We start from the raw sequence: 15,007 nt of genomic DNA on the forward strand, positions 1-15,007 counted from the left end.
TTGTTCGGCAGAATGTTAGACCATTAAGCATTTTTGAGACAATAATGGGCCGGAAATAGATTGAGAGATGCATGGAATATTTAACAGTCTTTTGATAACGAGTCTACTCATATTTGTATTGTTGCATTCCTGATAGGAGCCGTGGATGGTTGCAGGACTATAAACGTTCCTCAAGGCGGAGACCCTTGTATAGATCTCGTGTTGTTCGGAACAATGCCAATTCTCGCCCTCATTTCGGATTACTCATAATTTGACTCTAAAATCAGGTTCTAGAGCTGTAATAAAGCTCAATGACTCATTTCTTTATAAGAAAATCCGCGAATAGCCCGGTTTATCGTTTATTAGAGCATTCTATTGGACTACCGCTTTAGGCAGCGAGACTCACGTGACGGAGTATTGTGACCCGGCGCTGACATAATCGGTCTGCCTGGCTAGCAAATCCTCTCTTTTCTGTCGCGTCCTCTCCTCTTCTCAGACCTCATCACACGCGCTTCTTCCACATCCTCGACTACCTGCGCTTTCGCTTTAGATTTGAAATCGACCTATGACTGTGTGAACACCCACAATTTCCAACCGACATAATGTCGACCTTCGGATTTGGAAGTGGAGGAGGAGGATTCGGTCAGAACAACCAAAGTAGCAGCTTTGGCACAGGTACAGGCTTCGGGGCCAATGCCAACACTGGTGGAGGTAGGTCTTTGATTCTTAGTTCTGCCCTTAAATCGTTCCCTTCTTGCCTTTTTGGACTTGTTATTTTCCCACTCTCGTACTCCCACCCTCGGTCTCCCTTTACCTCAGCAACAACCGCTGCTCCTCATGCCGTATCGCGACAGTCCTCCGCGCGCGAATCACATGTTCCCTGAATCTGGGATTCGCCGTGCTACCGACAGAGATACCCTGCGCGCCATACGGCAGGCACAGCGACACCCCGACAGGATAAAGAAAGCTAGATCCAGCTTGAATCGCAGTCCCTCTGACCACGATCACTTCCGCTCTCTAGGTTTTGGCTCAACCCCTAGTGCTTTTGGCGCCAGCACCACGCCTGCCTTTGGTGGCGCAACAAACACATCCACTGGATTTGGATCTTCTACCGGCACCGGCGGAGGTACGTGCTCCTCGAGAGCTTTGCGATTCTGTTCCTTCCGAATTCACTTGAGATGTCCCTCATCGCATCGTATCGACTCGCGATTGAGAAGCTTTGTACCGGTCTCGCAAATCGATACCACATTCATTTCTTCCGAATGAGTGATCTGGACGGTACTCGACTTGACCACATTGCGACTCTTCTGGACTTTTGCTGGACCACATCTGGATCTCCGCTCTCGTTTTCTAATTTTTCATCGCGTGAACTGACAATTGTTGACATTTACTGACCTCTTCTCTTTTCTCTCAGGATTCGGAGCTAACACGCAAACCCAACCCAACTCACTCTTCGGTGGTCAAAACCGCCCCGCTACCGGATTCGGTGCCTCAAACAACACCGCCGGCGGATCTCTCTTTGGAGGCGCTTCTAGCACTCCTGCCAACACTGGCTTCGGTGGTACCAGCTCAGGATTCGGATCATCCGCCACAGGCACCGGCACTGGCTTCGGCGCAAACACAAACACAAACACTGGTGGAGGACTCTTTGGTGCCGCTAAACCTGCTACCGGGTTTGGTGCCTCAGCCACGCCTTCTGGCTTCGGTGGAGCTACCAGCGGTGGCTTCGGATCGACTGCGGCTAACACTGCTGCCCCAGCTGCAGGCTTCGGCGCCTCCGGCTCTGCTTTCGGTGGCAATACTGCCTGCGAAGGAACAGGCAGCACTCCTTTCAACGCATTCACCGAAAAGGATACCACTTCAAACGCCACGAACCACTATCAAAGCATCGTTTTCCAACAGCCATACAGCAAATTCTCCTTCGAGGAACTACGCTTAGCAGATTATCAGCAGGGACGCCGATTTGGCAACGGAAGTGGACAAGCTGGTGCCTTTGGTAACTCTGCCTTCGGTGGTACTGGATTTGGTGCGCAACCTCAAACAAACACAACCGGCGGATTTGGTGCAAGCACCACTCCATTCGGCGGCGCTGCTACAACCGCACCATCTGCCTTCGGATCAACCCCAACCGCTGGCGCAGGATTTGGTGCCGCCAACTCCAACCCATTGTTCGGAGGAGCCAAGCCAGCTAACTCATTGTTCGGTGGCGCCACTAACACTGCGACACCTGCCACTTCTGGCGGCGGTATGTTTGGTAATTCTACCCAGACCACTGGCGGTTTCGGCGCCAATGCCGGAACTGGTGCCACAGCTGGAGGAGCTTTCGGAAACACTGGCAGCTCTCTCTTCGGCGGCAACACCCAGCAGGCTAAGCCTGCCTTCGGTGCCACAAACACTGGAACCGGTGGCTTCGGTGGCTTCGGAGGCGCCCAAACTACCAGTGCTGCAAACCCATTCGGAGCTTCGACTGCTACTGCATCTCCCTTCGGCGGCGCAAACACCCAGCAGCAAGGAACAAGTGCTTTCGGTGGCTTCGGTGGGGCAACTCAACAGAACCAGGCTCAGACTCCAAACAAGGGATTGTTCGGAGGCGGCGGTGGCTTTGGCGCGAGCGCTCAGCAGCCGTCGACTGGCACTGGCCTTCTAGGCGGTGCTACCGGCAGCACAGGCGGCGGTGGGCTATTCGGTGGACAGCCGCAGCAACAACCTCAACAACAGTCTGGTGGTCTCTTCGGTGGACAGTCACAGCAACAACCAACCGGCACTGGCGGTGGGCTGTTTGGTGGACAAAACCAGCAGCAACAAAAGCCCGGTGGCCTCTTCGGATCATCTACTACCAGCGCCCCTGGAGGCGCGTTCGGAGGCTTTGGCAACACTCAGCCTCAGCAAAGCACTGGCACCGGCGGTGGCTTGTTTGGCAACACCCAAAACCAGCAGCAGCAACAGCAAAAGCCAGGTGGTATGTTCGGAAACAGCGGCACTGGAGGAGGCATGTTCGGTGGTGGCCAGAGTACTGCTGGCTCCGGCGGCTCATTGTTCGGCGGCGGCCAGAGTCAACAACAGCAGACCGGTGGCCTCGGCGGCAGTCTCCTTGGAAACTCTCAGTCTGGACAGCAGTCTCAACCCGCCCCTGGAAGTTTCCAGGCCTCGCTTCTTGACGGAAACCCTTACGGAAGTCAGTCTATTTTCTCTGGTCTTCCTGCACCAAATGGTGCGGCTCCTGGCCCCCTCGCTACCCCATTGTCTTCGAGCATGAGACAGAAGCAGCGAGCTCCGTTGCCTATGTACAAGGCCACCTCGACTGCCAACAGCCGTATTATCACACCCCCTAAGCGTGGATATGGTTTCTCTTACTCCACTTATGGCTCTCCCTCTAGCGTCACCGGGACTCCCTCTGGTTTGGGCAACAGCCTCTTGGGCGGAAGCAACAGTCTACGTGGTAGTCTCAATGGTGGCAGCATGGGCCGCACCTTTAGCAAGAGTTACTCTACCAGCAACCTTCGCAATACTTTTGATCCAGAGTCAAGCAGTGTCCTTTCTCCCGGCGCTTTGCAGCCGGGTAGCACCCGCAGCGGAAGTGGCTTGAAGCGTCTTACTATCAACCGGAGCCTGAGATCCGACCTGTTCGAAAAGCCCTCCAGCCCTGCACCCATCACCAACGGAGATGACTCAGACAAGTTGAAGAAGAAGGTTAGCTTTGACTCCACCTCTCCTGGTCTCACTGGAGGCGAGATTGTCCCTGTCGAACCCAAGAGCCCCGAGCCCACTGCTGAGGAGCTTGGCTTCCTTCGCTCTGTTCGCAAGAGTGGAAGTCTCAACGGTGTTGACTCTGCTTCATCTGGCCGTCCAGAAATGGAGTCTGTCAGCCGTGATCTCGCTATCGTTCCCGAGAACGGCCCAGCTACCACCAATGGCGCGACTGTCAAGCGTTTGACCTTCATTCCTGGTGGTGACCCCAAGCCCGGTGAGTACTGGATGGAGCCTTCCCAAGCTACCCTCGGCAAGATGAGCCGCGAGCAGCTGAAGCACGTTGTCGACTTCACTGTCGGACGCCAGAACTGCGGATCCGTCACTTTCAACGGCGAGGTTGATCTGAGCATCATTGATGTGGATAACTTGTTCGATACCATTGTCAACATCGGTCTTCGTAAGATTACCGTCTACCCCGATGAGGCCATCAAGCCCCCCATGGGCAAGGGACTGAACGTGCCTTCTACCTTGCGCATCGAGAACTCCTGGCCTCGTGGCAGAGACAGGAAGAGCAACTCTCCTGTCACCAACGGCCCTCTCTTCGATAAGCACATTGATCGTCTCCAGAAGGTCGGCGATACCGAGTTCGTCAACTACGAGACTGAGACCGGTACCTGGGTCTTCAAGGTTCCTCATTTCACTACCTACGGACTTGACTATGATGAGGACGAGGAAGGTGAGAGTCTTGACCAAAGCACTATGAGTGTCGACGGCCCTGACCATCCTACTCCCAAGGCTCACTCTGATCACCCCGCGAGCTTCGAGCAATCCACCACTTTCTCAATCGATGAGTCTTTCGTTGGCTCCATGGTCGGCGTTGAGGACGACACCTTTGACTTCAAGAAGCGCAAGATTGTTCCCGGCTCTTTTGGTAGCCAGGCCATGGCTGCAGAGGACGATGACATGTTTTCCGAGGGTGAGACCGAGTCTTTTTTAGAGGAAGGCTCCACGGGTTCAACTACTGAGCAAGACGACGATGTCGTCACCGAAAGCCAGCAATCTGGCGATTCGGTAGTTGGATCAGATGAGGCAGATGAAATGGATATGGCTGGTGCCTTTCCCACTCCTCATCGCACCGTGGAGCGGGATCACTACCAGGGTATCAACGGTGCCTTGGATACCACTCACCCTATGAGACACTTCGGCAGCCCTACTAAGCCTCAGCTTGATCTCAGTGGCGACTGGGCTGAGCAATTGCAGCGCACCATTAGTCCTCGCAAGCAGAACCGCGATGCATTGCGTGAAATGCAGGCAAATGCCTTCATGGATCGTGATCTTGTTGAAGACGAATCTCCCTCAAACACTGCGACAGCTTCTCCCAAGAAGGGCTTCTCAAACAGCATCGATCTGATGAACTCTTTGTTTCAACAGCCAGGCAAGAGAAACGCCCCATCCCCGCTGAAGCCTGTCAAGACACAGTCCAAAGGCATTGAGGTTAGAACTCCTTTCTTATGTTCATACTGATAGCTATTTCCTTTGTCATTTTCTTTGTTGCCTTTCAACATGTATCTATCACGATAACGTCCACCCCCAGATAGTTGATCCAATGTGACAGTAACTGAGCTAAAATATTCTGTCTTTCTTACAGTGGCCCTACAACAAACAACCCAAAACTTTCGCCGGTGATACAACTGAAATGTCCGACATCGACCTTTCCTTCCATGATTCTTTCAAGCCGCGTTGGGGTCCCCAGGACACTCTACTTTGTGGAAAGACCGATATGCAGGAGACTATCTCGGAAGTGTCCCAGACCTGGCAGGAGAAGTTTACTGTTTTCAGTGCAGGAGGAGACGTTGCGGTTATGACTTACAATAAGACAAGCGAGGTTTGTTTACATTTTTCTTACCTTTTCATTTGAAACTGACACTGATCGCAAAATAGTCAAAGGAAATGCTTGACGTTCAGCGACAACAATCCACTATCCAACGCGTGGATGGCACCCCTCTCGTCCGTATGACCAGTCCCGAGCTCTGGCAGTTCCCTCTGTCTCCTTCTAGCCGTTCCCAATCTGAGGACGAGACCCTGGTGTGGCAGCTTCTCAACATCCTATTCAACGACGATATCGAAGATGACATTTCGGCTGGCGTCCCACCAAAACTCCAGCAGAAGTTCGCCCACCGTATCAAAAAGGATCGTCTCACTCGTTTCTGGGAGGGCGTCATCCGTGAGAAGAATCCAAACCTTGACATGATCCGCTCACCTGTTGAACGCGCTGTCCATTTGATGTGCGCCCACCGGGTTCAGGAAGCGTGTAACACACTGGTGGAGAGTCAAAACCCACATCTGGCTACTGTGGTGGCACAGATTGGCCGCGATGCTACCTCTCGAGCCGACATGGCGAACCAGATTGACATGTGGCGTCAGAACAATGTGCTTTCGGAAATGAGTGAGCCTGTGCGAGCTCTTTACGAACTGGTTGCAGGAAACGCTCTCCGCAGTGAGGGTAAGACCGGCGGTGCCCTTGAGGACCGTGCTTCCAGCTTCGGCTTCACCGAGCGCTTCGATCTAGACTGGTTCCAGGCCTTTGGTCTTCGCTTGTGGTACTGCACTACGGAGGATCAGCCCATTGAAGCTGCGGTTGCCAAATTCCTTGAGGATCTCGCGACTGGACAGGAACAAGCCTTCCCTCACCCCTCGCACGAGGCCAATACTCGCGCTGTCCCTCAGCCTGGCTCTGATACTCTTGGCCGTGAATCTCCACTTTGGGTTCTGCTCAAGGCTTACTCTGCCACCCAGGGACTCAAGACCCAGTCTATTGAATTCCCCGCTGCTCTCCTCCCTGAGACGGTCTCCGGCGACCGTCTCTCAAACCGCCTCTCCTTCCAGCTTCACCACGTCCTCGCTGCGACTGTGGGACCAAGCTCTGCCATCACAGTCAACCAGCACCAGGCTGACCACCTCGTTTGGGACTTTGCTTCGGAACTCGGTGCCAGCGGAGAGCTCAACCAGGCCTTGTTCGTCCTTTTGCACCTTTCCCAGGCCAACGACCGCAAGCGCGCCGTGCAAGAAACTCTTGCCCGGTCTGCTGCTCAGCTGCCTGAGCCCTTCACCGCCGACGGCTCTAACAACCCAGCATGGCACTACCTTGTCTCCGACCTCCAACTCCCCGAGGCCTGGATCTGGGTTGCCAAGGCCCTCTACGCTCGCGACACCGGTGACGCAGCCCGCGAAGTCGATTGTCTTATCCACGGCAAGCACTGGAACGACGCTCACGCCACCTTTTGTCGCATTGTCGCTCCTTCCGCTATCATCGAGGGCGACTACCGCACTTTGGAGACTCTGGTCTCCGGCTTCGGTGATGGACCAGAACGTAAGATGCGCGGCTGGGCTTCTGGCGGTGGTGTCTACGAGGATTTCCTGCGTCTGGTCACTGCTCCCAGCGGTAGACGTGACGCAACCCGTCTCAACCGCCTCGTCAATGCTCTCGTTACTATGAGCGACCGTATTGAAGGATCCGGCATGGAAGGACTGGAAGAGCGTGTCGCATTCAAGGAGATGAGTCGTGCCGTCACAGGCTGGATTACCCACGAGGATGTCCAGTTCGTTGAATCCTCCACCCTCCTCAGCCTCCCCCTTACAGGCGATGCGCGCATCGCACAGACAGCAGAGATGAGCCGTCGTTACTACGGCGTTATCATGGCAGGTGGCCATTAAAATCTCGAAAACGAAACATAATCCCAAAACGCAAGATCAGAAGAGAAAGAGTACACACATTTGCATCTAGCCTATTTTGAAAGGGGGTTGAATCAATCCTGGGCATCCTTTTGCCCTATCTGCTTTTCTTCTTTTCTTTTGTTTGCCTCTCGATTTTTCGCTGAGTCTCTTGCTCCCATGTATGGTTCCCATGACCTGTATTCTAGTACACCCTATTGCCTGATCATTTCATTATTTTTTTTTTCCATATTCCCTCTGACTCCTTCTGATTTGGTCTAGACCGAGTAGTATGTAGCGTGTCGAGTTAAGCGATATACACCAAGTCAACTAAGAATAAATTGCTGACCCATGCCTAATCCATCTTCCGAATAGAGTCCGTAGCCCGAATTCTAACCGTATAGGGTTTACTTCCACCCTCCCCCCCGTGTAACTAGTATAACTAACAGTAGACAACACGAATATCCCAGCCAAATCAACTATGCACACACGTCCCCACGCCCCACAATAAGCTGCAGAACTGGAATCATCACCGAATCACCACCGGATCAACACAAATACCCCCAGTACAGCAATCCCCTGCCGCGTGGCACTCCCGATTGGACTCTCAGCCAAAAAACGAGGCTTGAACTTATTGGGTCACCTCGCCATATCTGGAATTTATACTTCCCTCCAAGCCTATCTGGGTCAACGGGTTGCTGCACATAGCCACCACTAGTCAAATCACACTCCCCCCCGAGCCCAATGATGAGTGTGGGATATACGCCTTGCTTCCAGCTGGAATGAAATGGTTCTTGTTCTGTTTAGAACAGGGTAGTGCCATGCATAGCTCGTATCCAGCCTTGTGCCGTGGCGTTAGCTTAGGGCTTTAGGACTAGCACGCTAACCCTCTCCCGTTTCTGTTTTATCAGCCGTTTATCCAAGTTAGTGTTGAAATTTCTGGCTGGACTTTTCTGATCATATATCATTGGGTGCTGCCGGCCTTTTATCGTGTGGGATTTTGGACCTGCGGGTTGGCTGCTTGACGCTCGAGAATACACGGCTTTGGGATTAGTCGAGTCGAACTGGAACAATGTCGATTTCCGCGGCTCAGACTGACGATTACCCGGCTCTGAGTCGTCCCTTTGAATCTATGAAATCAGAATATGACGTGGTGATTATTGGGTCTGGATATGGAGCTGGCGTGGCGGCGAGTCGAATGGCGCGCGCTGGGAAGAGTGTTGCTGTTTTAGAGCTTGGCTGGGAACGAAGATGTGTGATTTCTAATTCCTCGTGTACTCTGAAATGATGAATCTGACAATTCAACACAGCTGGTTCATTTCCGCAGACTTTCTCGCAGTGCGTGAGGGATATGAATGTTTCGGGGAGTTCAGCGAAGAACTCTTTCATATCGACATGGCTTTCGGCTGGTGATCCTACTAGACTGTTTCAATTGTTCCTTGGGGATGGACAGCATACCTTTGCTGCTCATGGTGAGTTGGGTTCGAGTTGTAGTCATTTATGCTCTCGGTATGTTCTGATGGAATCGAATCATATAGGCCTTGGAGGAACATCCTTGATTAATTGCGGCGTCTTCCTCAAAGCCGATACAGGCACTTTGGAAATGAGTCCCTGGCCGTCACAGATTCGAGAGAATCCCTCAGGACTTGATGAATGTGAGGCTCAATTCCCCATTTCTGCATATCGACATTGGACAGCGTCGGTAGTTATGTTCAACAGCTCATCGGAACAGACTATTCGCGCGCAGAAGAAATGCTGCAACCATTCACATATCCGGAGAAGTACTCAAATCCCGCCAAATTAGAACATCTTCGAAATGATTCAACGTGGCTTGGTCAAGGAGACAATTTTTATCGTGCACCAGTCACCACATTCTTCCACGGCGGTCGGAACAAGGCTGGTGTTCCCATGCATCCCAATCGTCGATCAGGACACGAATGTACGGGTCTCAATGATGGTTCCAAAAACACCGTGGCGACCAGTTATTTAGCGGATGCTTGGAACTGGGGCGCCGAGATGTTTTGTGGATGTGAGGTGCGGTTTGTGGAAAAGATGGAAGGAGGAGGGTATATTATCTTCTTTACCTGGCATGGTCATGGAAGGTCGGTCTTTGCAGATCACTTCAAGGAGCAGCTTTTCTGGGTGAAAGCAGTATGTATTGCCCATCCGAAGTGATGATTGAGCTCACAGACGACTTAGCGAGAATTCTGTTTCCTTGGAGCCGGGGCTTTGGGTACAACGGAGATTTTGCTTCGATCAAGACAACATTGTTTGCAGATGTCTCCTCTTGTGGGACGAAATGTCTCTGGAAATGGTGACCTTTTGATGTTTGGTAGGGAAGTTGCTGGGGATTGAAATGCCATGGCTGATATCGAGCGTATAGGATATAATGGAAGCGCCGATGTCAATGGAATCGCCGGCGACTCTTCACAAGCTTCAATTCCCCCTGGCCCAACAGTCACTTGCGTGGTTGACAACCGAAATGCTGATGCTCGAACCAATCCTCTCGCGGGATATGTGATTCAAGATGGCTGCATACCGGAGACCTTCACTCCGGTGATATTGCCAATGTTGACTATGCAGACTGCAAAGTCTCAAGGGTTGTCCTTTCTGAGGAATCCCAAGTTGACGCTGTCAAAGTCCATGGCCGCGTTCAGATCTCTTCTGTTTGGTCCCTACGCGCGTGGTGGATCTCTCCAGCGAACGTCGACGTACCTTGTCATGTCCCATGATAGCAATGAACTTGCATTGACATTGCAGAATGATCGACTACGCTTGCGAGGATCAGAGGGTCCAAGTGAGCACTTCACCCAAATGAAGAGGATGATCAAAGAGTTGTTCTCTCGCACAGGGGCAGACATGGGGTTCTCATATTTCTACGGTACGCTTCGACCAAGATCGACTTCTCAGTGGCTTTTTCTCATCTTCGATAACAGGTCGCCACGAAGAGGAAGTCACTGTGCATCTATTGGGAGGTGCCAATATGAGCAGTGATGGAACAGGACAGGGAGGTGTGACGGACCATCTGGGACAGGTCTTCACTGGTCCTGGAGATGAAGTATATAACGGTCTGGTGTGTTGTGATGCCTCTATCATACCAACAGCTCTCGGTAAGTCAAGAGTTTATAATAGGGATTATAAGTCCTTTGAATCTCCGTTCATTCTGGGATCCCCCGATTGATTCAACCAATAAACCAAATGCTCATTATTGGCTGATATAACAGGTGTGAATCCTCTGGCAACAATTTCTGCTCTCTCAGAGCGTTCCGTCAGCTTACTCGCTAAGAAGTCCGGATTGACAATCGATCAAACCGAGAATGGTGCTTTAGATGCCGCCAGCAATCCACAAAGGGTTCACAAGGACCAAAATCAACAAGAAATTATAGAGAAAAAAGCACAATCCATCGGATGGCAGTTTACCGAGACCCTTTCTGGACATATAAGTATGAAATCGGGGTTCAAGAACCACGCCTTTTCTGAGCGTATTGGAAGAGGCTCGTCTTGCGCAATGCGCATGTTCATTACCATTGATATCTGCCATATCAGTTCCCCAGGATCTTCTTCGCGGTATCAAGGAATATGCACGGGAACAGTCTCTTGTCATGCGTTGTCTCGGTATACGCTGAAAGTTGTTCAGGGGACAGTCGACTTCTTTGTAGGAGAAGCAGACACCGAGTCTACCATTTCATACCACATGAAGCTGTTCTCAGTCGAGGGCCTGGAGTATGCTCTGGAAGGACACAAACTTCTCAATTCGGGAATGTCTTTCTCAGTCAAGAAGACATGGCAGGCGACAACGACAGTCAATGTGAATATCAGTCGACTAGATGGGACACAGGTTGGCGCCGGTGCGCTTCATATCTCATTGCCAGACTTCACAAAGCAGATGAGAACCTTCCGGACGAGATCTGTCGACATCAGCTCACTCCTTGCTCTATTGGCCTTTTTGTTCACCTTTTTATACCATGTCAGCATCTTTTTCTTCATGCCATTTGTCCCTGTTCGCTTCCCTCGAACTTGTTCTGGGGATAAAACTAAGAAAATTTCGAATCCCCCATTCACCGACAAGATCAATGCATCCGATGGTGTCCCAGTCCTGCTCGAAGTATACAATCCCATTCAACAAGACAATCACGGCCCAAGACTGGCCAACCTACCCCCCATCCTACTTCTTCCTGGAATCACCGGCATCGGCACAATGCACAATCTATATGCACTCCCATTCTTGCGCTGCAATATGGTCGACTACTTCACACAACGTGGTCACCGCTGCTTCGTTCTTACTCCGCGCTGGGGCTGTGATCCAACGGTGGCTGAGGAAGCCACCATTTTCGACTGTCGACTGGACGTTGCAGCCGCAATCAAATACATTCGCGAGAAAGAGGCTCTGAGACCATATGTGATAGGGCACTGCCAGGGCTCCGTAGCCCTTTGTATGGGACTCCTAGACGGAACTATTGCGAGCAGTGACCTCATTGGGATCACTGCAAACTCCGTCTTCATGAATCAAGTCTTTGGGTATTGGAATTCACTCAAAGGACGGACTACACTTTTGATCCAATTGTATGAGTTGCTTGCGGGTCATTATTTCCCTATCATGAGCCATGCTGGGAGTGTCCTGTTCCAGCGACTACTTGATGTTCTCCTGCGCTTCTACCCTGTCGGGCTCTCGCGAGATAGGTGTAAATCCACTGCCTGTCATCGTACTTCTTTTGCGTTTGGTTTGCTCTGGAATCATGAGAACTTGAATACAGCTCTGCATGATAACATTCATCAATTCTTTGCGGGTACCCATACCAAGCTCATGAAGCATGTTGTGGGTATGGGGACTCGGGGCATTTGTACGGACAATGCCTCGCAGTCTCTTCTGACAGAGAAGAATCTCCAGCGACTGAAGGGATTGCCGATTCTGTTTGTCTCCGGTATGGAAAATCAAGTCTTTGATCCTCAGTCTACTCTCAAGGACTATGAATTGCTCCGTCGGCGATTTGGAGAGAGACTTTATCGTCGATTTCTGGCCGAGGGATATGGGCATCTTGACCCTATTGTTGGGAAGTGTGCTGCTGAGGATGTATACTGGAGGATATTTGGGCATTTGCAGGGGTGTATCGAGGAAGGAGGAAGCAGTGAAGAGTTGAGTAGAGAGTTAATAGTGAAGAGTGAAGAATGAAGAGTCGCAGTCGTACGAGGAAAAGCACAAGGTGTTGGCACATGGCAGGAGCCCTGGCCTTTCCTCTTTTCTTCTCTTCTCTTCTCTTCTTCCTCTGTTCTCTTCTTCTTTCCTCGCATCTCACCAAATTGAAAACATCCTTTGAATAATAAATATCAAACATCTCTTTTCAATTCCCAATGGCGTCTAAACACTGGGCGCTGGAGCGCATCGCTGAGGCAAGTCAGGAAGACTCAAGCACAGCTGGAATAAAATTGGGGATCGATTCAGCCCAGGAGAGTCACAGCTTGCCAGACCCTAACGAGAGTAGCCAGAACAAAGGATCAATGGCTGCCACAAGCACGCATCATCCCAGTGAGAACGACGCCCAGCAACCATCCTTGGAACCTGTCCCCGAAGCACAACCAGAGACAACAGAGTTGGCTCAAGCACATGAAGAACCACAGCCATTGTTCTCTGCCTTCACCAAGCGCCAAAAGCTATTTATCGTGATCATGGTCTCTCTGGCATCCTTCTTCTCTCCCCTCTCCGGTCAAATATACTACCCTATCATGCCAACCTTGGTCAAGGACTACCAACTTACTCCCGCGCTAATCAATCTCACCATCACAACATATATGATTCTTCAAGGTCTGGCCCCAGTCTTTATGGGCACATTTGCCGATACAGGAGGAAGAAGACCAGCTTATATCATTGCCTTTGCTGTCTATACTGCGGCCAATATCGGTCTGGCTCTACAGAACAGTTTTGCAGCTTTGATGGTGCTGCGTTGTATTCAGAGTGCAGGAAGCAGCGGCACCGTGGCCTTCGGATATGGCGTTATTGCGGACATTGCGACAACAGCCGAGCGTGGCAAGTACATCGGTCCCATGGCGGCAGGTGTGATGGTTGCACCAGCTCTGGGCCCCGTTATCGGTGGTCTTTTGGCCAAGTTCCTCGGCTGGCGAAGTGTCTTCTGGTTTCTGGTTGTCATCAGTGGTGGGTATTTGGTCTTCTTTATGATTGCCATGCCTGAGACAGCGCGCAAGATCGTTGGTAATGGGGGCGAGGTGCCAACTCAGTGGTGGCGCATGTCGGTGCTTCAATGGATATCGACGCGCGTGCTGCGTTCGCAGCGAAAGTCTGATGAAGAACAGCGTGCTAGTGAAGCTTCTCAACGATCCGGACAACAGTCCCGACAGACGAAGCTGAAGTTCCCAAACCCACTCCATTCTGTCGCTATTCTTCTTGAATGGGATGCTCTCATCGTCATCTCGTACGTCGGATTCGTGATGTTCGCGAATATCGCTTTACTGACCAGCACCCCAAACCTATTCGGCCCGCTTTATGGACTCAATGAGCTTCAAATCGGTATCTGCTTCTTGTAAGTCTCTCATCCGCTTCACTCAATTCCACACCGCACTAATAGCCACACAAACAGACCCTTTGGCATAAGCTCTTGCCTCGGCGCGGTTGTATACGGCAAAGTAATCGACTATAGTTATAAGCGCACAGCCGAAAAAGCCGGCCTCCCCGCGAACCGTCAGAATGGCGATAATCTTCGGAAATTCCCAATCGAGCGTGCCCGTCTACAAACCGTTTTTCCAGCCATGGCCGTGGGTATTGCGGCTTTCACCCCGTATGGTTGGGTCTTGCAGCGGGGAGTGCCCCTCGCTGTACCGCTCGTCTTGCAATTCATCATTGGCTTTTGCTTCGTTGCATCACTAAACTGTCTCAATACCCTGCTTGTTGATCTCTTCCCAGATAGACCTGCTACAGCTGCGGCGGCATGCAATCTTGTTCGGTGCTGTCTCGGTGCTGTTGGTGCTGCGGTTATCAATCAGATGCTTAGCGGAATGGGCTGGGGCTGGTGCTTTGTCTTCCTCGGTTTGTTAATGACTGCTGGAATGTCCTTGCTCTGGATTGAATGTGTGTATGGGATGGGATGGAGAGAGAAAAGGCTGCTCAAGATTGAGCGCAAAGAGAGGGAGGAAGCGGCTGAGGCCGATGATCTCCCCGTCGAAGATAAGACCAATGAGGAGCACCGGGTTGACAAAGACACCGTTGTCCAGCAAGTTGTTGATTCTCAACCAGAGGCTGCTGCTGAAAATGAGACTCGCTAGGTCAATGAGAAGGAAGGTCGGGAGCATCAGTCTTGCTGTGGGGTTGTATTCATTCAGAGATCATGGCGAGAGGAGAAATAAGAAGAAAACGAAGTAAGGATGTTAGGAGCAGAAAGAAATGTGTACGTTACTCAAACTGGCTGAACGAATGAAGACATCAAATGCATCAAATTTGCTACCGACTGTACAGAGAAAGAGAAACCTAGACGCGACAGGAGAACACGAGGGGATCGAGCAGAGTAAAGAAAAGAGAAACACCACCCTCCCCAGCCGGACCAGACGGAGAAACAGAGAAAAGACATTACCGGCCGAGGAGAGGGAAATATAAAGGAGGTCTAGAACGTCGAATGCATCC

At 51.4% G+C, this 15,007-nt stretch overlaps 3 protein-coding genes across 3 annotated transcripts; all 3 read left to right on the forward strand.

Moving 5' to 3' along the window:
• Positions 1-581: 581 nt before the first annotated feature.
• N7511_005782 (uncharacterized protein) lies at positions 582-7,383 on the forward strand (the record flags this gene model as incomplete). Its single annotated transcript, XM_057128159.1, has 5 exons — positions 582-690; positions 1,001-1,105; positions 1,394-5,163; positions 5,318-5,554; positions 5,611-7,383. 5 exons carry the CDS (start codon positions 582-584, stop codon positions 7,381-7,383), a joined length of 5,994 nt encoding a protein of 1,997 aa, XP_056984676.1.
• A 1,069-nt stretch (positions 7,384-8,452) lies between these two features.
• N7511_005783 (uncharacterized protein) lies at positions 8,453-12,550 on the forward strand (the record flags this gene model as incomplete). Its single annotated transcript, XM_057128160.1, has 7 exons — positions 8,453-8,633; positions 8,691-9,035; positions 9,113-9,531; positions 9,580-9,712; positions 9,764-10,261; positions 10,317-10,490; positions 10,605-12,550. The coding sequence occupies 7 exons, from the start codon at positions 8,453-8,455 to the stop codon at positions 12,548-12,550; spliced, it is 3,696 nt and encodes a 1,231-aa protein (XP_056984677.1).
• Positions 12,551-12,729: 179 nt separating this feature from the next.
• N7511_005784 (putative MFS transporter) lies at positions 12,730-14,652 on the forward strand (the record flags this gene model as incomplete). Its single annotated transcript, XM_057128161.1, has 2 exons — positions 12,730-13,913; positions 13,971-14,652. The coding sequence occupies 2 exons, from the start codon at positions 12,730-12,732 to the stop codon at positions 14,650-14,652; spliced, it is 1,866 nt and encodes a 621-aa protein (XP_056984678.1).
• Between the last annotated feature and the right edge of the window lie 355 nt (positions 14,653-15,007).

This window comes from Penicillium nucicola (genome assembly GCF_028828085.1).
Source record: "Penicillium nucicola strain IBT 29836 chromosome Unknown utg000005l, whole genome shotgun sequence".
In the NCBI taxonomy this organism is placed as follows: domain Eukaryota; kingdom Fungi; phylum Ascomycota; class Eurotiomycetes; order Eurotiales; family Aspergillaceae; genus Penicillium; species Penicillium nucicola.